The sequence below is a fragment of the Pseudonaja textilis genome, chromosome 3 (genome assembly GCF_049901715.1).
Source record: "Pseudonaja textilis isolate UNSWEBS1 chromosome 3, rPseTex1.2, whole genome shotgun sequence".
Classification (NCBI taxonomy): Eukaryota; Metazoa; Chordata; class Lepidosauria; order Squamata; family Elapidae; genus Pseudonaja; species Pseudonaja textilis.
This window is the reverse complement of record NC_141992.1, coordinates 74,809,022-74,826,898: the sequence shown is the minus strand read 5'-3', so window position 1 is coordinate 74,826,898 and position 17,877 is coordinate 74,809,022. Positions and strand designations below refer to the sequence as shown.

Genomic DNA, 17,877 nt, shown 5'->3' with positions numbered 1-17,877 from the left:
AGGGGGTTGGACTAGAAGACCCCCAAGGTCCCTTCCAACTCTGTTATTCTGTTATATAATACAAATTATGAATAGATTGATGAGAATTGTTTCAGAAATGAATGAGAATGGTTCTAGGCAGGCTAGGGCTAAATTGGAGAAGGGCTCCTCTGTTCTACAGTGAGACGTCCGTTCTGTCATTCAAAGCATTTTGATGTGAGTGAAGCATCTCTCCTCCAAGCGGGAGAGAGCGGGAATGATCCGTTTCAAACCCTGGAAACGTTCTCGAGAATTCAGTTTCCCCTCAGTGAATTATGCTCCGGCGTCACTCGCAGCACTTCGGGCTCCCCCCCATCAGCCAAACTAAGGATTAAGGCGGAAAGTCAGCATAACTGAACTCCTCTAGCCCGAGAAACCTGCTCAATCTCGGCCGGAGACCTATTTGGCCAGGAAAAAGAGCAGGCGAGCCGAAGGGCTCAGTTTGATAGATTGCAAAAAATGGAGCTGATCGTCTCTGATTTATTAAAGGAATGTATTAACGGGCTTCCTCGTCACCTCCCGCTCATTCCCCGGGGAAGCGACATTTGGAAGGTTCCCTGGCGGCTGGCCAGCTGTGCACTTGACGGTGATATTTCGAGCAGGTATTATTTCATTGCTCCTTCCGCCAAAAACCTCCTTGCTTGACTTAAGGTTTTTTTTTTTTAAAAAAAGGCTTACAGTTACAAATAGAAGCAGATCACGGGGCTTGTTTTATTTATTTACAGCTGTTGTTCCCCGCGCGCTTAATTTGGGATTAAGATCCAGTCCACGGGGTTTTTGGTGTGTCCGGATTCGCTTTTCCTGGCGGGAATCCTGGCATTTATTTAGCTGCACTGAATTTCATTGGGTTTAATTTCCGAATAAATGTGCCTACATAAATAAAAGCGTTTATTTATGATTGAAATTTCAAAAAAAAAAAGAAAAAAAGGCAGAATGATGTAATATTAGCCAAGGATCTTGTTCTAGGATCTAGATCTTTAGAGGATTAGCTGCGCTTTGTAGCTGCTGCAGAAACCTCTTCAGCGGCATCCAGGCTTCTTCTGCGTCGCCAAAGCCTCATTTAATGTCTAAAGCTGATTCGCTTTGGCTTTGGCTTCTTAAATAGCCTTACGTGTTTTCCGCTGGGATAGAAAATCGAGCCCTGGTTTCGGACTGGCATTGAGTCCAAGCCGGGGGAATAGAAGCGAATTGGTAGGGAGCCCATTGAACATGTTTTCTTCATGTTGGGCTGGCTGCTTGTTTCGCAAGGGTAATTCCTGAATTTTCAAAATATTATTCTTTTTTCCTCCTCCTCCTCCTCCTCCTCTTGTCCTCCTCCTCCTCCACCACCACCATTTTACCGAAAGAAAAGGGGGTAACAGCTTTACGGGTTAGGCGAAACACCGCGTCCATTGCAAAGAGAGCGCCCAACTAAGGGCAAGGCAGGGCGTCGATCGCCCCTCCTGAGCATGCCCGGAGTTGAGCCGAGCATGCTCGGATGATTCCCGGCGGCCCTCCTAAGGTTGTTGCCAGGGTGAGAAGGAAGCGGAGCTCGGTTTTCCCGCCGAGACGGCGGCGGCAGCGGGAATGGCAATGGAGAGCAAAGAGGTAATGTCGCTAAACTGGCCAGGGGAAAAGGCTGGGTCACGTCGCAAGGTGAAGATTCATGATCTGGGATATCTCAGGGTTGATTTTGGGTCTTGGAAAGCTCCTGGACTCAACTCTTTCCGGCAGTTGTATTCTTTGCATAGCGCCCCCCCCCCACCCATCTTGCACTTTTCTATATGATGGTTACATGATTGCTCGGGATTGACGGCGATGAAGGAAGAAGGCTATTTTGCAGGCTGAAAAGTAGAATTGCCCTTAAGCATGTCTAGAGTGCCTTTTCCTTTGCCACTGAGTATGCCTCTGTCCACGAACGGAGTCTCTTTATTTCTGCTTAATAATAATCAGGCCCTGTTAAAGATGGGATTCAAGTAAAGGACTTTTTAGCGGATTCAGTTTTTGGGTAGGAATATTTGTTTGCTTATAAACCTGTGTAGAAGCCTGTGAGGAGCGTGATATGATACATGTATAATGTATCATACATTATACATTATACATGATTTATACATTTTTTTAAACCAGCAAGTGCTGTTTCCAGATTATAATTTGAACTGGGGCCCACCAATATGTAAATTTAGGAGTAGAAAGATTTAGATTTGCAATAGATAAAAATATTTTGTTGATTATGTATAGTGTATATTTCCCTCACCACAAATACTTATTTCAGTTTTCATTGAGAGGTCAGAAACAGAAAATGCAGCTTCCAAATTTCTTGTTTTTTGACATATGTTCCCAGTTTTATATTGTTTTAAATTCTTGACTTAGTGGCATGTTTATGAAGAAGGGAATGCAATGTAAAATAATAGTTCTGAGCCCTATCAATAATTACCAATTAGCAAAGGGATGTTAATTATATGTGGAAGTTGGGTGGTGTACCTCTCATCTCATTAAGGTTACTATAGTACTTCAGGATCAATTTCCAAACTCAATATTGGAACTGAAAAAAAAAATACTGTGAATTGCCATAGAACTCTAATATAAGGGATATGCTTATAGCAAAGGACCCAGAAACATCCAGAAGGATGTTGGATTAGGGCAGGCCCAAGACAATTTGCTGCTAAAGGTAAAGGAGAAGGGGCGTTGGTTCTTACCTGATGCGCTTCTTCTCGTAGAGCTGCATAGAGCGTCCAGGATGGGAGGTGCTCCAGTCTCGGCTCTCACAGGCTGAGCTTGAAATTGAGGAACGCCTCTCACCATCACGTGGTCCTCTCGACGTTCCCCAGTTTTGCGAAGACGAGAAGGAAGGCCCTGTTCTCATCCTAACTAAAAAGTATTAGTTTGCTTGGCCAAACAACGAGGTTCCCCACCAGACGGACTAATGGGTGGGGCTGGACGCTCTATGCAGCTCTACGAGAAGAAGCGTATCAGGTAAGAACCAACGCCCCTTCTCCATAGAGCTGCTACGAGCGTCCAGGATGGGACATACCAAAGCTTGGCGAGTCCTGCGGGCGGGCTCCCGTCTGGTGTGGGACCTCCCCTGGAACCTCGAGGACCCGCTGAAGGACCCGTCTGCCAAATGAAGCCTCGGCAGATGCAAATACGTCAATCTTGTAGTGCTTGATAAAGGGGGATGGAGATGCCCAGGTGGCAGCCCTACAGATGTCGGTTATTGAGGCTTGGGTGGCCCATGCGGCAGAAGTAGCCGCACTTCTAGTGGAGTGGGCGGTGATGCCCGTAGGAACAGGGAGGGACTGTGCCTGGTAGGCTTTGGCAATGGCCCTAATCCAGCGGCCCACGTTTTTGGGCGTCACTTTGTGACCGAGAGAAGTAGGTTGAAAGGACACAAATAAGGCCTCTGACTTGCGAAAAGGCTGGGTGCGCTTGATATACACTCTCAAGGCGTGCCTTACATCAAGGGAATGCCACTGTCTCTCCTTCTCTCGAGAGGGATTGGGGCAGAAGTTGGGGAGGATGAGCTCCTGAGCTCTGTGAAAGGCTGAATTTATTTTAGGGAGGAAGGTGGGGTCGGGACGGAGGACGACTCTGTCAGAATGAAAAATACAAAGGTCTTGTCTGATGGAAAGGGCTGCCATCCCCGAGATCCGACGAGCGGATGTGATGGCCACGAGAAAGGCAGTCTTGAGGGTGAGAAACTGTAAGGAAGCCTCCCTAATGGGTTCAAAGGGGGACTTGGTAAGAGCAACCAGGACTTTGTTGAGGTCCCAGGTGGGAAAACGGTGTATGGTCGGGGGACGGAGATTGGAAGCTCCCCTGAGAAAAGCCCGGATAAGGGGGTGATGGGATATGGGACCCCCAATGTCTGAGGAAACAACAGTCGCGAGGGCCGCGACCTGTCGCCTTAGGGTGTTGGTAGACAGACCCCTGTTAAGGCTCTGAGCAATGGAGGGAGAAAGGGGATTAATTTGAAGTTTGAGGGCCCAGGAACGGAAGGCGACCCACATGGCATTGTAGATGCGGGTGGTCGAGGGCCGTCTGGCTGCCAGGATGGTGTCTATGACCTGACTGGAAAAATTCTGTCCCCTTAAATGGTCCCGCTCAACCTCCAGACGGCTTATTGGAGCCATTGGGGGTTCGGGTGTAGCAGAGGGCCCTGGGACAGGGAGATCCTGTCGGGAGGGATCCTCCAGGGAGGGGCCACCGAGAGGTTGCGTAGGTCCGCAAACCAGGGGCGTCTGGGCCAATAAGGGGCTACTAGCAGAATCTCTGCCCTTTCCAGAAGCAACTTGTGTATCACCCTGGGTATGATGGTAAGGGGGGGAAAGGCATAAAGGAGTCCTGGGGGCCAAGGGCAGCGGAGGGCGTTGTGGTTCTCCGCCCCGTGAGAGGGGTATCTGGAAAAAAACCTCGGTAGTTGGGCGTTGAGGGGGGATGCGAAAAGATCCACCGTGGGGAGCCCGAAGATTGAGACTGCCTCCCTGAATAGGGAGGGGTGGAGGTGCCATTCTGCTTGGTCCAGAGTGGCCCTGCTGAGCCAATCTGCTTGGATGTTTAGGGTCCCTGATGTGTGGTCTGCCTTGATGGAGGCCAGATTCGATTCCGCCCAACGGCAAAGACGTTCGGCTTCTCTCATGAGCCTTGCTGACTGAGTGCCCCCCTGTCTGTTGATATGCGCCTTTGCCGTGATGTCTGTGAGGACCAGGACGTGACGTCCGCGTACCTGGGGTAGGAAGCTGCAAAGCGCCAGGTAAACAGCGTGGAGCTCCAGCCAATTTATGGAGCAGAGTTGTTCTGTTGCCGACCATCTGCCCTGGGACGAGATGGAGAGGACGTGAGCGCCCCAGCCGAGGAGGCTCGCGTCCGTGGTGATGGTTAGCCTGTCGGGTTCCTTGAAGTAGTGGCCCTTGTTGATGGCCGGCCTGGTCTACCAAAGGAGGGACGTGAGAACTCTTGGAGGAACTCTGACCCGGAGTCACGAGTTGCTCCTTCCTGAACGTTGATACGGCAGCAGAAACCATTGTAGGGACCTGGTATGGAAACGGGCCCAAGGGATAATAGATATACATGAAATAAGCTTCCCCAACAGTTTAGACAATTCTAAGAGAGAAACTCTTCTTGCCCTCCTGACCTCTTTGATGGATTGTTGGATACTGAGCCACCTGTCCGGAGACAGGAAAACCAGTTTCCGGGCAGTGTCGATCACTGCCCCCAAGTGAGTGAGTCGGGTAGAGGGGGAAAGGTGGCTTTTCTTCAAATTAATCATGAACCCATGCTTTTGAAGGGTGTTAAGGGTCAGTTTAGTGTCTCGTTGGGCGAGGGCCCTAGAAGAGGAGAGGATAAGGATGTCATCCAGGTAACAGTGGAGCCGGACAGGGAAGGATCGCAAGTGGGCGGCGAGGGCCGCCAAAACCTTGGTGAACACCCTGGGGGCGGAGGAGAGGCCAAAGGGAAGCGCAACGTACTGGAAATGTTGTTTGTTGTAGGAAAAGCGGAGAAACTTGTAGTGGGAGGGACGAATTGCAATATGTAAATATGCCTCGGAGAGGTCAATAGAGGTGAGCCAGTCCCCTCGCCGGGTTCCCGTAAGTATAGACTGCAAGGTGTGCATCTTGAATTTACGGGGGGCAATGGAGCGGTTTAGCCTTTCTAGATCTAGGATAGCCCTCCAACCCCCCGAGTGCTTGGGCACTATGAACAAGTGGGAATAGAAGCCTCGCCCCCGTTCAGTTGCGGGGACGGGCTGGATGGCTTTTATGACGAGGTGGCTAATGGCGGCGTCCATAAGAGCCCTTTTGGCAGGGTTCCTGGAAAGGAGGGAGGACATGAAGAATTCGGGAGGGGAGGATTGGAACTCGAGTGCCAGGCCGAGGCGAATCGTGTCCCTGACCCATGCGTCAGTAGTGATGGCCTCCCATCGACTAGCAAAGCGTTTGAGGCGGCCGCCTATGGGGAAATTTGCATTATCGAGATCGACGGAAAGGTCTGCTTCCGGATCCCCGGAAGGACTTCTTGAAAGAGGCACCTCTTCTGGACCTGTCGGACGGGTCGTGAGGGGGGGGTCTGTAGGAGGGGATTGGAAGTATCTGGGGGAAGGAGACCTGGGAGGAGGAGCGAAAGGAACTTCGGCGAAAGGAGGGAGAGGGGCCTCTGGGGTCGGGCCTCCGAAAAAGAGAGGGGAGGTACTTGCGGTTGTTACGGGTCTCGGCCAGCAAGGGGTCGAGAGCCGGTCCAAACAGTTTTCCCCCAGAAATGGGAGCTGAGGCCAGCTTGGCCTTGTTCTTGACGTCCGCTTGCCAGTGGCGGAGCCAGAGCAAGCGGCGAGCAGTGACCTGGGACGAAATGGCCCTGGTGGAGAATTTTGTGGCTTGGAAGGTGCCGTCAGCCGAAAACTCGGCCGCGGCCGTGAGCTTAGCGATGTCCTGCTGCGCTCTGAGGTTGGCTGCGGGGACATGCTGTTTGAGCTGTCGAAGCCACTTGATAGAGGATCTAATAAAGAAAGACGCGGCAGTGGACGCTCTGACTGCCCAAGCGTCAGATTGGTGAGCACGGCGCAGGGCCAGCTTGGCTCGTTTGTCCTCGGGCTTGAGTGCCTCGAGGGCATCGCTAGGAGTTGAACGGGAAGCTAGGCCTACAATAGGCTCATCCACAGAGGGGGGATCGAGCAAGAGGGAGAACTGCGGGTCAAGGTTGAAAAAACGCTTGTCCTGAGTGGAGGGAGGGGAGGGGGCCCCGAGGAGGCTAGCTGCCTGGAGACCAGGTCGGAAAAGATAGGTGGAACAGGGATCACATCAGTTTCCACCACGGGCTGGGAAAAAATGGAATCGAGAGGCTCCCCCGAGGCCGCTGGCTGGGATGGAGTGGGAGGGGTCAGGCCAGAGGTATTTTTGGCCTTGAATGGAATAGACCTGAACTGGTGCGGCTTAAACAGCCCCACAAATGCGGGCTGGTCCGGAGTGAGGCCCTCATCCTCCGACATGTCCCCCTCTAGTGGGTCTGCTCCCGAGAAGGGCTCACTGTCAATGATGGACCCCAAGTCAAGGTCTTCCTCTTCCCCAAAGTGGGCAGGGCCCCCGAGCTCCTGAGTCTCCATCTCCTCCATCCCCAAAGGCAGAGGCAAATCCCTGTGGGATACTACCTGACCGTGCGAGACATCTGATCTGGAGAGCGATCGAACAGATGGTGCGTGAACTTCAGGGGCCGCGGGCCGTGGGGCCGGACCGGCCATGTGCTGGAGCTCTTGCGCAATCCCTTGCCAGATGGCCAACTCCATCCATTGTTTCAGGTTCTCAGGAATCTCCACCGTGGAAGGTGGTTGAGGCTCCTCCGAGTGCAGGCCTGCAGCAGTGGGGGTGAAAGTGGCCTCAGGGGCCTGTCTAGGCTGTGAGGATGAGGAATGAGCAGGAGAGGAGGGTGGAGGAGGGTGGGTGGAGGTTGAAGGGGTGGGGGCGGAAGGAGCCAGAGGCACGGAGCATGACTCTCTAGACCGCCTGTCAATTTCTTTCTCAAGTGCCCTGTGACGCCTGAGGGCATCCCTCTGGGAGGCTTTGGAAACTTCCTGTGCCTGTTTGCGCAGGTAGTGAGATTTTGACTTGGCCTTCAAAGAAGTGCCACGAGATACTTTGTCATCTGCCATCTGGAGAAAGAGAAAAAAGATTTTGAATTAATATAAGACGGTTGGCACGTCTGGATGCGGCCTACATCAAAGGCCGGGTATCCCAGCCCTTGTTTCACACACCCCTTTTGATCAAAAAATTTTGTAGACTGTTATTAAAGAGTAGGGCCTAGCCCAGGAAAACCAATCAGCCAGAAAATTGAACGCCCATGCAGCTGCCCCCTCCGGGCGGACCGGGGGGGGGGATGACAATGCTGCTACCTCGCCTTGCTGGGGAGGCTGCGGAGCCAACGGACCCTTGGTGCTCGAGGAAAAAACTTCGAATAAATACTTGGAGGTACGAGCTGTAATGTAGGCAGTCCAAAGGATCTGCCTAGTGATTAAAAGTTACACGCAGCCTGCTATAAAGGCCTCTGGAGATGGCGGTAGGCCATGCGGCCACACTCAAAATGGCGGCGACACCTGGGCGCACCCAAGATGGCGGACGCCACGCGGTGCCCAAAATGGCGGCCGCGAGCTATTCGAGGCAAGACCCAGCAGCGGTAGTCTCCCAGAGCGAAGAGAGAGAGGCCAGAAGGCCGCAAAAAGAGGGAGAAGCAGGGAAGTTGATTTCCCCTGAGCTAGAAGGCGTTCGTGGGGGGGAAACAGCGATCGAAGTACAAAGGGCAGGAAAACGAAGCGACTTCGCACGGAGCGAAGGAGCGGCAGACGAAGGAGAGGGGTGGGGTGGGTGCAGCGCTCGAAGCGCTAGATTCTACCCCTGGAGAAAACAGAATAAAAACCTCCCCCTTGTAACAAGAAAGGCTCCCTAAGGAGTTCCAACCTCAAATCCACTGCGCTGCTGAAATAGAGGGTCCAATTTCAATAGATAACTATGAAGAATGCTGAACGACCAAGAGCTGAGAAAAAAACAGCCTGACTACCACGAGGCTGAGCTAAAAACTGGGGAACGTCGAGAGGACCACGTGATGGTGAGAGGCGTTCCTCAATTTCAAGCTCAGCCTGTGAGAGCCGAGACTGGAGCACCTCCCATCCTGGACGCTCGTAGCAGCTCTATGGAGAAGATGATGCCATCTTCAATTCATCGCCCAGGTATTAAATCTTGTCATGAAATCAGCAGCATCTTGAATAACACCATAGCATCTTCTATTATATGTGAAGGCAATGGACTAATGGTGCTGGCATTTTTCACCTACTGGCATCCATAACAAGTAATGCTTGGTTTACCACTATTTGTTTAGCAACCATTCAAAATTTACAGTGGCAGTGAAAAAAGTGACTTACAACCAGTCCTCACACTTACGACCTTTGCAGCATCCCCACAGTCGCAGGTTCAAAATTTAGACACTTGGCAATCGTATTTACAAGTGCAATATCCTGGGATTATGTTATCCCATTGTGACCTCAGATCAGTAAAGTCAATGAGAGAAGCCAGATTTGCTCACTGCACTTAACAAATGCTGTACTTATCAACAATATGATAAACAAATCACTGCAGATTTGCTTATATTGTAAACCATCCAAAGTTGCTGTATCAGTGAGATTGGGAGGCATAAAAATTAATTAATAAATAACCATGGCAAAAAAAAATATAAAATAGGACATGACTCACTTAAAAACCACCGCTGGGCCTAAGTGTGGTCATAAGTCGAGTGACTTATGTTGTGCTGGGCCCAATTGTGGTCATAAATCAAGGATTTATCTGAGATGCTCATCCCATCATGACTAATCATGTCTTTTATATCTTCATGTGTGTACAACCTTGCACCTTTTAGAACTGTAAGTTCTTATTCATCATCTGAATTTTAGGGATATGTAATTGCATCTAGTAAGAAAGACAGCTCTTTGGTTCTCATAATTCTAATCTGTGGAATCTATTCTTTGTGTCCTGTGATTATAGCATGTCTTATGAAAAGTGAAAGGAAAAATACTATCTGCTAAGAAGTTCCCCTCTGGAATTATGTATATGAATACCTTATTTGTTATTCTTATTTTTACTTTCCCTTATTTGTAATTTGGTCTCTAATTTTATTTATAAGCTATTCTTAGATAGAATCATGATGCTTATTTACCTTTGTAAGCCATTGAGAATTTTTTAAAATTGTGAGATATAAATCCGATTAACAAATAAATAGAAATAAATAATTTGTAAAGTAATTTTATACCTAATAATCCAAAGTAGGATACCCCTATCTTTTAATATCACTCTCCTCATTTATATTTCTGCTTTTTAGCTTTGTAATAATTAATTATCTAATGCATTTGGTGGTGAAGTTAAGGCCTACAGTTTCAAATATAAATCTGGAAAAAATTGTGAACGAAAATGCTGCTGATTGGACAGTGAGATGTGCAAATCCTGAAATAGCTTTATTAGACAATACATTAATTGAAATTATAACACTTGGCTAAAAGAGCAACGTGATATCTTTATAGGCTTAGAGTAAGAAAACTAAGGGGGATTGTTTTTCTCTTCTTAAACATTGAATCAACATAGAGTATATTATTTATTTGTAAAATGTATTTGCCATCTATCATCGTGGGACTATTCTAGGTGGCTTACAATAATAAAAAGAAAAACTGAAAAGGCATGTAAACAGAAGTAAAATAATAGAACAATAAAGTAAATGATAACAAAGGAACACAATGAGAAATTATTGTAACTGCAAATATCAATTTTAGCATTCATATGTTATTCATGACTAGGCAGAGTTCTTTTTAATATTAAGGTTCAAATAGATGTCTATACTTATTTGTTATAAAGGATGATGAAGTGTGTCTGTCCAACCTGAATTGCAAGCAGAGTGATCTGTTTACAATGCGGAAAGGAAACTTTTCTTCTGGCACTTATGCAGTAAGCTATTGAAAAATATATGAGTTTTCCATTCCAAGTATTTTCTACAACTGTAACATCTATACCACAAACTCACAGTGTATTTTTTTCAAATATGATACAATGCAACAGGTTACTATTTCTCACTTAAGTAGTTTTACAAGACTTTTACTTTGAACTTTTACTCTCATGCCATATCACATCTTATTAAATGGCCCTTGTTTTGGAAGCATTCTGCTACCTGGCTAGAAAAACATGGTATAAAGGCAACAAATGAATTTCAACGTTCACTGGCTCTTGTCCACAATTCCTTAAAATGTGCCAGGATACATCTAACTTGGATGAGTTTCTGATTTTACAGGATTTTATTTAAAACTCTACTACATTTTGATAGTTATATATTATTATACATTGCTAACTAACTAAGTAGCATATTTATCTAGAAATTTTATCTTATGTGATTTATTTTAGGAAATGTCCTATCTTGCTTCTGGGGAAGCAGAAAATTTTTGTTGCATTATTCAATCATGTGATTCAAGCTTTGTAAAAGACCATTTTGGAACAGAATCATCCAACCAACTTGGAAAGTATTTATTAAATGAATCAATAGACAAATCAGATATGCATGTAAGTAATGTTATTATTGCAGTTTTCACTTGGAAACTAGCTATCTAGGTATTACAAATAGCATTTCTTTATATTGATGAAAGCTTTTACATACTGTTGATAGAAGTATAACAGTATATTTATCTAGTAATAAATAACTTATCAGTGAGATTTAGAAACTTATCTAAGTTTGTACATACATTTAAGTGTGTTAAAATGGACATAATAAACTGAGCTAATAATACTATATAGTCGTAATTTTTGAGTGGGATGAGCATCATTGGCAATTTCCTAAGCTTAACATATTAATTAAAGTTTCGAATGAAGGTGATTAGAACTGAATGCATATGCACCAACTAATCAAGTGGGTTTTACTATATTTAAGAAGCCCTGAAGACTATTCTGTGATCATATAGAAATTCTACCCTGCCTCGTTGTCTTTCACTTGCTTTTTCACAAATCTGTCCATGTACATTTTTAAAAAGACAAAAAATGGAATAGGAAATATTGTCAGCGGTGTGTTCCTGTAAAATAAACAAAATGGGACCTATTTAATCAGTTCCTGGGACAATTCAGGAAGTTCAGGAAGAAGTCAGCATGACTTACTAGGAAGCTTGACAGTTAAGATACCTTCTAAAAATGGAAAGTATATCATAAGAAAGGAAAAAAGGGGAGGGGGGAATGATAATGTGATAATAAAGAATTCTAAAACTATAAGCTAATTATGGGACTGTCAGGCTTCCAAGTAATGAAACCCATTCAAAAAGAAATAAACAAAGACTCAACAAGGACAGTATGGCAAAAAGAAAAACTAGGTATAATGAAGATTTTTTAAAAGATGTATTTGAAGCAATAAACCAGCCGATGCCACTAGATTACAAAAAAGTAAAAAGAGAATCAAAAAGGATATGGCAATTGCAGAAAAACTGAATTAATACTGTCAAAGATAAGGACAGAAGTGTGTAATCTGTGGGTGACATTGGGGGACAAGGACAAGAAATGCCACCTACAGGACTACCAGACAAGAGGAAGGAGCCTGCAGTTACTTAATGGTCAGAGAAAGTAGCTTAGAAAGAACCTGACCTAACTAATCAGACAGCTAAAAGTGATCCCAAGGAGGTTTGTATCTTCAGGCTTGTAAAAGTTTGCTAATGCAGCCTTATAATAAAGTAGATTTAGCTCATCTAGTTGTGTTTCCTATCTGGCTTACCTGGAAGGACTGACATCAGTCTTCTAAGTCTGAAGATTTGTTTATTTATTTTATTAAAATCCAGTAGGATATAGAAGATGCATATTTCCTTCCTTTTATCCTATCAATACAGACATTATAAAAAATACAGAATCTTGATATAATAATAATGTTTGTAGCTATAGCAATTTTACAACTAGCCTACTATTATGACTTAAGGTAAAAGGTTCAGTAAATCTATACGTCTTTAGTGATATGCTGATCTTGGTTAAATACTTTTATTAAGTATTGATTCCGGTTAAACGTTATTAGTTAATAATAAGTTGTGTCAGGAGCAAGAGAAGGAAGTATCAGCATCTCAGGCTCTCATAATTTTGATGTAAATTTGCTTTAGGAAATCGGGTGTGGGGATAGAAAAAAAATAAAGAGTGAAGTAAAATCAATATTTTATAAGCCCGCAGAAAGTGAAGAGGTTGAATCGCTGAAGGAAAACTGGATCTCAAACACCAGGTTTATGAATAAACATTGGAACAGGATGAAAGGACTATTGCCGCCCCTTAAGGAGAAACCCCAGAATAGCACTTTGGAAGAAAGCCTGAGCACAAGTGAAACAAAATGGTATGCTTTGAGATTGGTGCTAAAAGGGGTTTTAGGGCATATCCTATAACTCAGATATTTGTCTTTAGAATGCATTTGGTTTTTATCATTATTATTATTCTTATCACACCAAGAATACCTGCCCATATATAGATTGTGGAAAGCTGGATTAAAAGTTGACCCGAAGCTTGAGAAAATCCTGTAGGTATTTTTTCCCTCCAGAGTTGTCTTGAAAGCAGTAAAGTGTACGTATATTTATAACAATATAAATAATACCTTTGAATTTTAAAGCAAACTATTGGTGAATACTGTTAGATCTTAAAACTCATTTTGACAAAAAAAAATATCATTCCCTTATAGCTGTATAAGTATGACAAAACATTAAATCAGTTGGAACAATTAAAACATAGTCACAGTCACTAGGAGAGCACAATTGATTCAATAACAGTACAGTTCTTTTATGGGCTCCACATCGTTATTTGATTCCCAGACCAGATGAAATAGCTGTATCTTCAGATCCTTCCAGCAGGCTCTCGGGGGTGGGCCCATCTTGTGTGGGGAATGATATTCCATAGGGCAGGTGCAGCAGCACAAAAGACTACTAGATGGTTCAATTAGTCTTTTGCTCCTATACCCAGGTTGGATAACCAATTTGCATGTCAGGACCACTACGGACCTCCACCAGAGTTTCCTCTGACTTCGCCCTGCCCAGGCATAGTTCACCATCTTTCAGGTCCTAGCATCAGGGGTGGGATTCTACCAGTTCACACCTATTCGCTAGAACCGGTTGTTAACATTCTAAGCAGTTTGGAGAACCGGTTGTTAGAAGAAATTACTGGCCTAATCATGTCAGGAAGGCAGGAAGGAAACATTCTGGTGTTGCTTACAGAAACTGCCTCTCTGTTAACCCTTGTTACATCCTTGGCAGGACTAGACTTCCTGTCTCAGGAACGTCTCTGGAGTTTTTTTCTCCTTCTTTGCTGGTACTTTGCTTGTGTGGAGTGACCATTCAAAGTTACAATGGCACTGAAAAAAGTGACTTATGATCATTTTTCACACTTACGACTGTTGCAACATCCCCACAGTCATGAGAGCCAGGCAAGGAGATGCATGCCTCGATGTGAGTGATGTTGAGTTGGCCACACCCACCCAATAGCATGACCACCAAGCCATGTCCACCAGTCACATGACCACCAAGCCACGCCCACCACCTAAGCCATGCCCACAGAATCAGTTGTTAAAAATTTGAATCCCACCCCTGCCTAGCATGTGCGCTCATGCTCCACCTCCCTGACGGGACAGGCGGGATGGGGCGGTGATGCGCCCTCCGCTCAGAGGCCTTGAGACCCTCTTCCTTGGTCCTATCAGGTGACATCTAGTGGATAGAACCTGCAGTACGTCCCTTCTGATGGACTTGTTGGGATGTATAGAAGAAGCAGTCCTTCAAATAAGCTCAAATAAATATTACTGTAAACCAGGAATGTCAAACTTGTGTTGTCACGGCGTTGTCATGTGATGTATCTGAACTTTTTCTCCTTTGCTAAACCAGGCATGGATGTGGCCAGCGTGTGACACATCCGGCCCACGGGCCACAAATTTAACACCCCTGTTGTAGTAGTTAAGATGCCTGGCTAGAAGTCAGGAGCCTGTGAATTTTAGCCCTGCCTTACGGTGTCTTAGGCATAAAAGCTGGCAGAGTGACTTCAGGCCAGCCACTCTTTTTCAAGCCAACTCACCACATAGGGTTGTTGTGGTAAAAATAGGAAATAGGAGGAGGAAGAAATATTAAGCACGTCCATCACCTTGAGTAATTTATAAAGGCAGGATACAAAGAAATAAACAAATGCTTTCATTTCAGAAAGTACAGGCAGCCTAAGAGCACTGCTCTTCATAGAATATGCAACTTCATCCTGTATGACATCACATAGAAAATAACAAAATGAAAGTTGCATGCATGTTATTAAAGCTCTCATCAGAGCATTGTGATACTATCTGATAATGAAAAGTCTTAAAGAAGAATATTAATTCAGAGAGAATCAAGAATCCCACTAATTTATTCCTATTTTCTAGATATCCATCATGGTTGGAAGATTTGTAAAAGACTACCTAGTGAAATTACCTAATTAAATTATTTAGTGCTTAGAATTAAAATGCTTGGAATAACTTAAACAGTATCTTTATATTTTTAAATAAAAAAGATTATGTGACAGTCCAGAGAATTAAGTAATCATACACACTTTGGTTTCAGACATGACTGCAATTCGCTTGTAGCTTTGTGTTCTGTATGAATCCAGTGACAGGTCTTATAAACAGTAGTTTATACCAAGACTGCAAAGTGCTTACATATTCATGCGGTCAAGGGGGGTGTCTGGAGAAGAATAAAGTATGCTCCCCAGTCATTTCCTGGCCTGCTTCTTCAAGTTTGTCAGTCTTTACTCTGTAACCTGATCACTTTTAGCTCTTCCTCAATGCTTTCCTCCTATCTTGCCATCTAATATGCTGCAATGTAGTCAATAAATCATGGTTAAGTATGTATGAGCAATGTTTTATTATAAATAAAGGGTTGGATAAACAGTTTTTATATATTTTATAATACAGTATGCATTTCTGTTTGCATTGTTTTTATGATTAGGCCGTGGGAAGATGCTATGAAAGATAAAGTTGCTTTTCAGGAAATGCTTCATGAGGCAGAGCTGGCAGTTAAGTCAGCAGAAATGTTTTTGCCATCATTTAAAGAAAGTCTTGTTAGAATTACAAAAGTAAGTTCAGTTAGTTATCTATAAACACTGCTAAATCAGGTGAATTACAGATCATACGAATTATGAAGAGAATTGCGATCATGGAAATGGATTTCCCCCCCTTTGCCTACTATCCTCTGACTAAATTTAGAAAGGCAAGAGAACTTTCAGTGTTCAGTTCAACACAAGAGACTGCAAAAAAAGAAGCTTGGGTTGGGCTTAAAAAATATTTGGATAAGTTTATGATTCATTAATTTCTGATAAGTCAGTACAACTATTGAACATTATTGACACTGCTTCAGATTATCAGTTCATATCTGATTGACGATTAGTTTTTTTTAATGCTCTAGTAGTCATATGCATTGTAGCAAGCTGTTCTTATATTTGAATAATATTACCTGTAAATTACCTGTATTTCAAGATGTTTTAAAATTGTTTTAAAATAATAATGTTAAGAGTAAAGCTGACATTAAAAAATTTGGAGATCCATTTAACCATTTTTAAAGGCTTGTTGTATTTCTGCTTCTGATGAAATAACTATTTCTATGCAAGAGGACTTACTGATAAATGAGTTAGAAGCTATCCAAAAAATGAAGGAATTGTTAAGCTGGCTATTAAGGTCAAGCAAGGAAAAAGAAGTAAGAATGATGTAGATTATTGTGAACAAGTATAGCATGAATTAAAAGAGAATTAAACGCTTGTAACTTTTTCTTTAGGATTTCAAAGGGAAATTGTGCATTCCCAGAAAAATGTAACAGATACAAAGTTTTTTGTACCTGTCTATTACTTAGCAGAATAATGTTTTTGGGTTTAGTACTCTGTCACTAAAATTTCTGTTGCTTTGCATATCTGAAAAAGCCCCTCGATGACAGAGTAACTTAGGAATGACTTATTAGATCGATTTTTAAATAAAAATTCCATCCCAGCAGATCTGTCAGATGGCTCACCCAGATGATCCAGAACATTAAGCAGAAATATTTGCTTTCTTGAAATAAATCTACTCACACTAGGCCCCTCAACAAAGATTTTTTTCCCCCCGCTGGCTATTCATCTTCTAGCAAAACAGCTATTTGTAGACAAAATAAGTAGTTTATTGTGTCATGCATTAGATTTTTGCTTTTAAATATTGTGTGCTTCTCCAATCTCTCAAAGAAAAATACAAATGCAGAGTTCATAAATAAGTTATCATTTATAGCCTGAATAAGCAAAAATGAAAGCAAAAGAACTTATTAACAGAGTTTAGATTTTTGGCAGTTGTCCCAAAGGTGCTTTTTCAAAAGGTAAGTGGACTTTGCTTTTCCTTGAAAAAGCACCTTTGGGACAACAGTGACCTGGGTGACTGAGACATTTTTTGTTTTTATGAGTTTTGTAGCTGTATTTAGCATTTGGTAATGGGAGTAAGTTTTGCTTTGTTCTTTGTTCTCTAAATTATGTATAAATATAGCACATATTTATATATTTACTAGAATTGGGTAATCATTCACTTTCCAGATGTAGCAAAACTGCAACATACAGCGTTCTTTATATAACACTGGCTATGCTGGGAATTGTAAAGTCCAGAGCATCTGAAGGATTGCATGTTCCCTACTCTTTTAGGAAGATGAAGAATTCGATATTTCAGGAGCCATATCAAACTATGTTGTATGGGTTTTTAAATGACAATTAAACAATTTGATTCAATTTCTCTTATTTTTAGATTGTCAGTAAAGAGACAAAAGATTTGGATCAGAGTTTATCAGAAAGTAAAATGGATATTGAAGTAAGTTCTTTTTTCTGGTACATCTTCCTCTCATCAAGGGTAACATCTCCATTGAAGATATACTCAGCACCTGCTAAGAGAAGAAAAAAAAAGGATAAAAACTTTATGATTTGATTGTTACTTCTGATAGTATATTTTCCAAGTAGTCAATTTTATTAAAAGGCATGAGTTGTAGCTCAATATACCAGATGCAAAGGTCATTTTTTAAAGTTAAGTTGGCTAATCAGCACCAAACTCCTGATTTTCTGTCGCCACAGACTAACATTACTCTCCTTCTACAAACTCTGTGTTACATATAATAGTAAATTAGTTAGCAAAAATACATGAACAGAACGCACGTGCATGTTTTTGAATCAGTTTTGACTATTGGCAACTGCCTGGGCAAATCACTGCAGGGTTCGGTTTTTTGCAAGGGTTTTCAGAAGTGGCTTGCTATAGCCTCCCTTATAGGACTGAGAAAGTGTGGCTAGCCCAAGGACACTCAGCTAACTTCATGCCTGGTCTCTAGTCTGGTGCCTAAACCACTACAGTAAACTGGTCCATTTC

The 17,877-nt window shown here is 43.5% G+C and overlaps 1 protein-coding gene across 8 annotated transcripts in view; it reads left to right on the top strand.

Moving 5' to 3' along the window:
- Positions 1-472: 472 nt before the first annotated feature.
- The window catches only part of ODF2L (outer dense fiber of sperm tails 2 like), a 37,030-nt gene continuing 19,625 nt past the window's right edge, over positions 473-17,877 (top strand). The window contains exons 1-5 of one of the 8 annotated variants that reach the window (XM_087930117.1): positions 473-604; positions 10,914-11,069; positions 12,692-12,855; positions 15,467-15,593; positions 17,269-17,331. In XM_087930117.1, the coding sequence (XP_087786243.1) occupies positions 10,917-11,069; positions 12,692-12,855; positions 15,467-15,593; positions 17,269-17,331 (507 nt within the window). In that variant the 5' untranslated portion in view covers positions 473-604; positions 10,914-10,916. Of the gene's footprint in view, positions 605-990; positions 1,606-10,913; positions 11,070-12,691; positions 12,856-15,466; positions 15,594-17,268; positions 17,332-17,877 lie in introns of those variants that run through there. The other 7 variants (XM_087930116.1, XR_015742906.1, XM_087930118.1 and 4 more) reach the window with 7 other exon arrangements.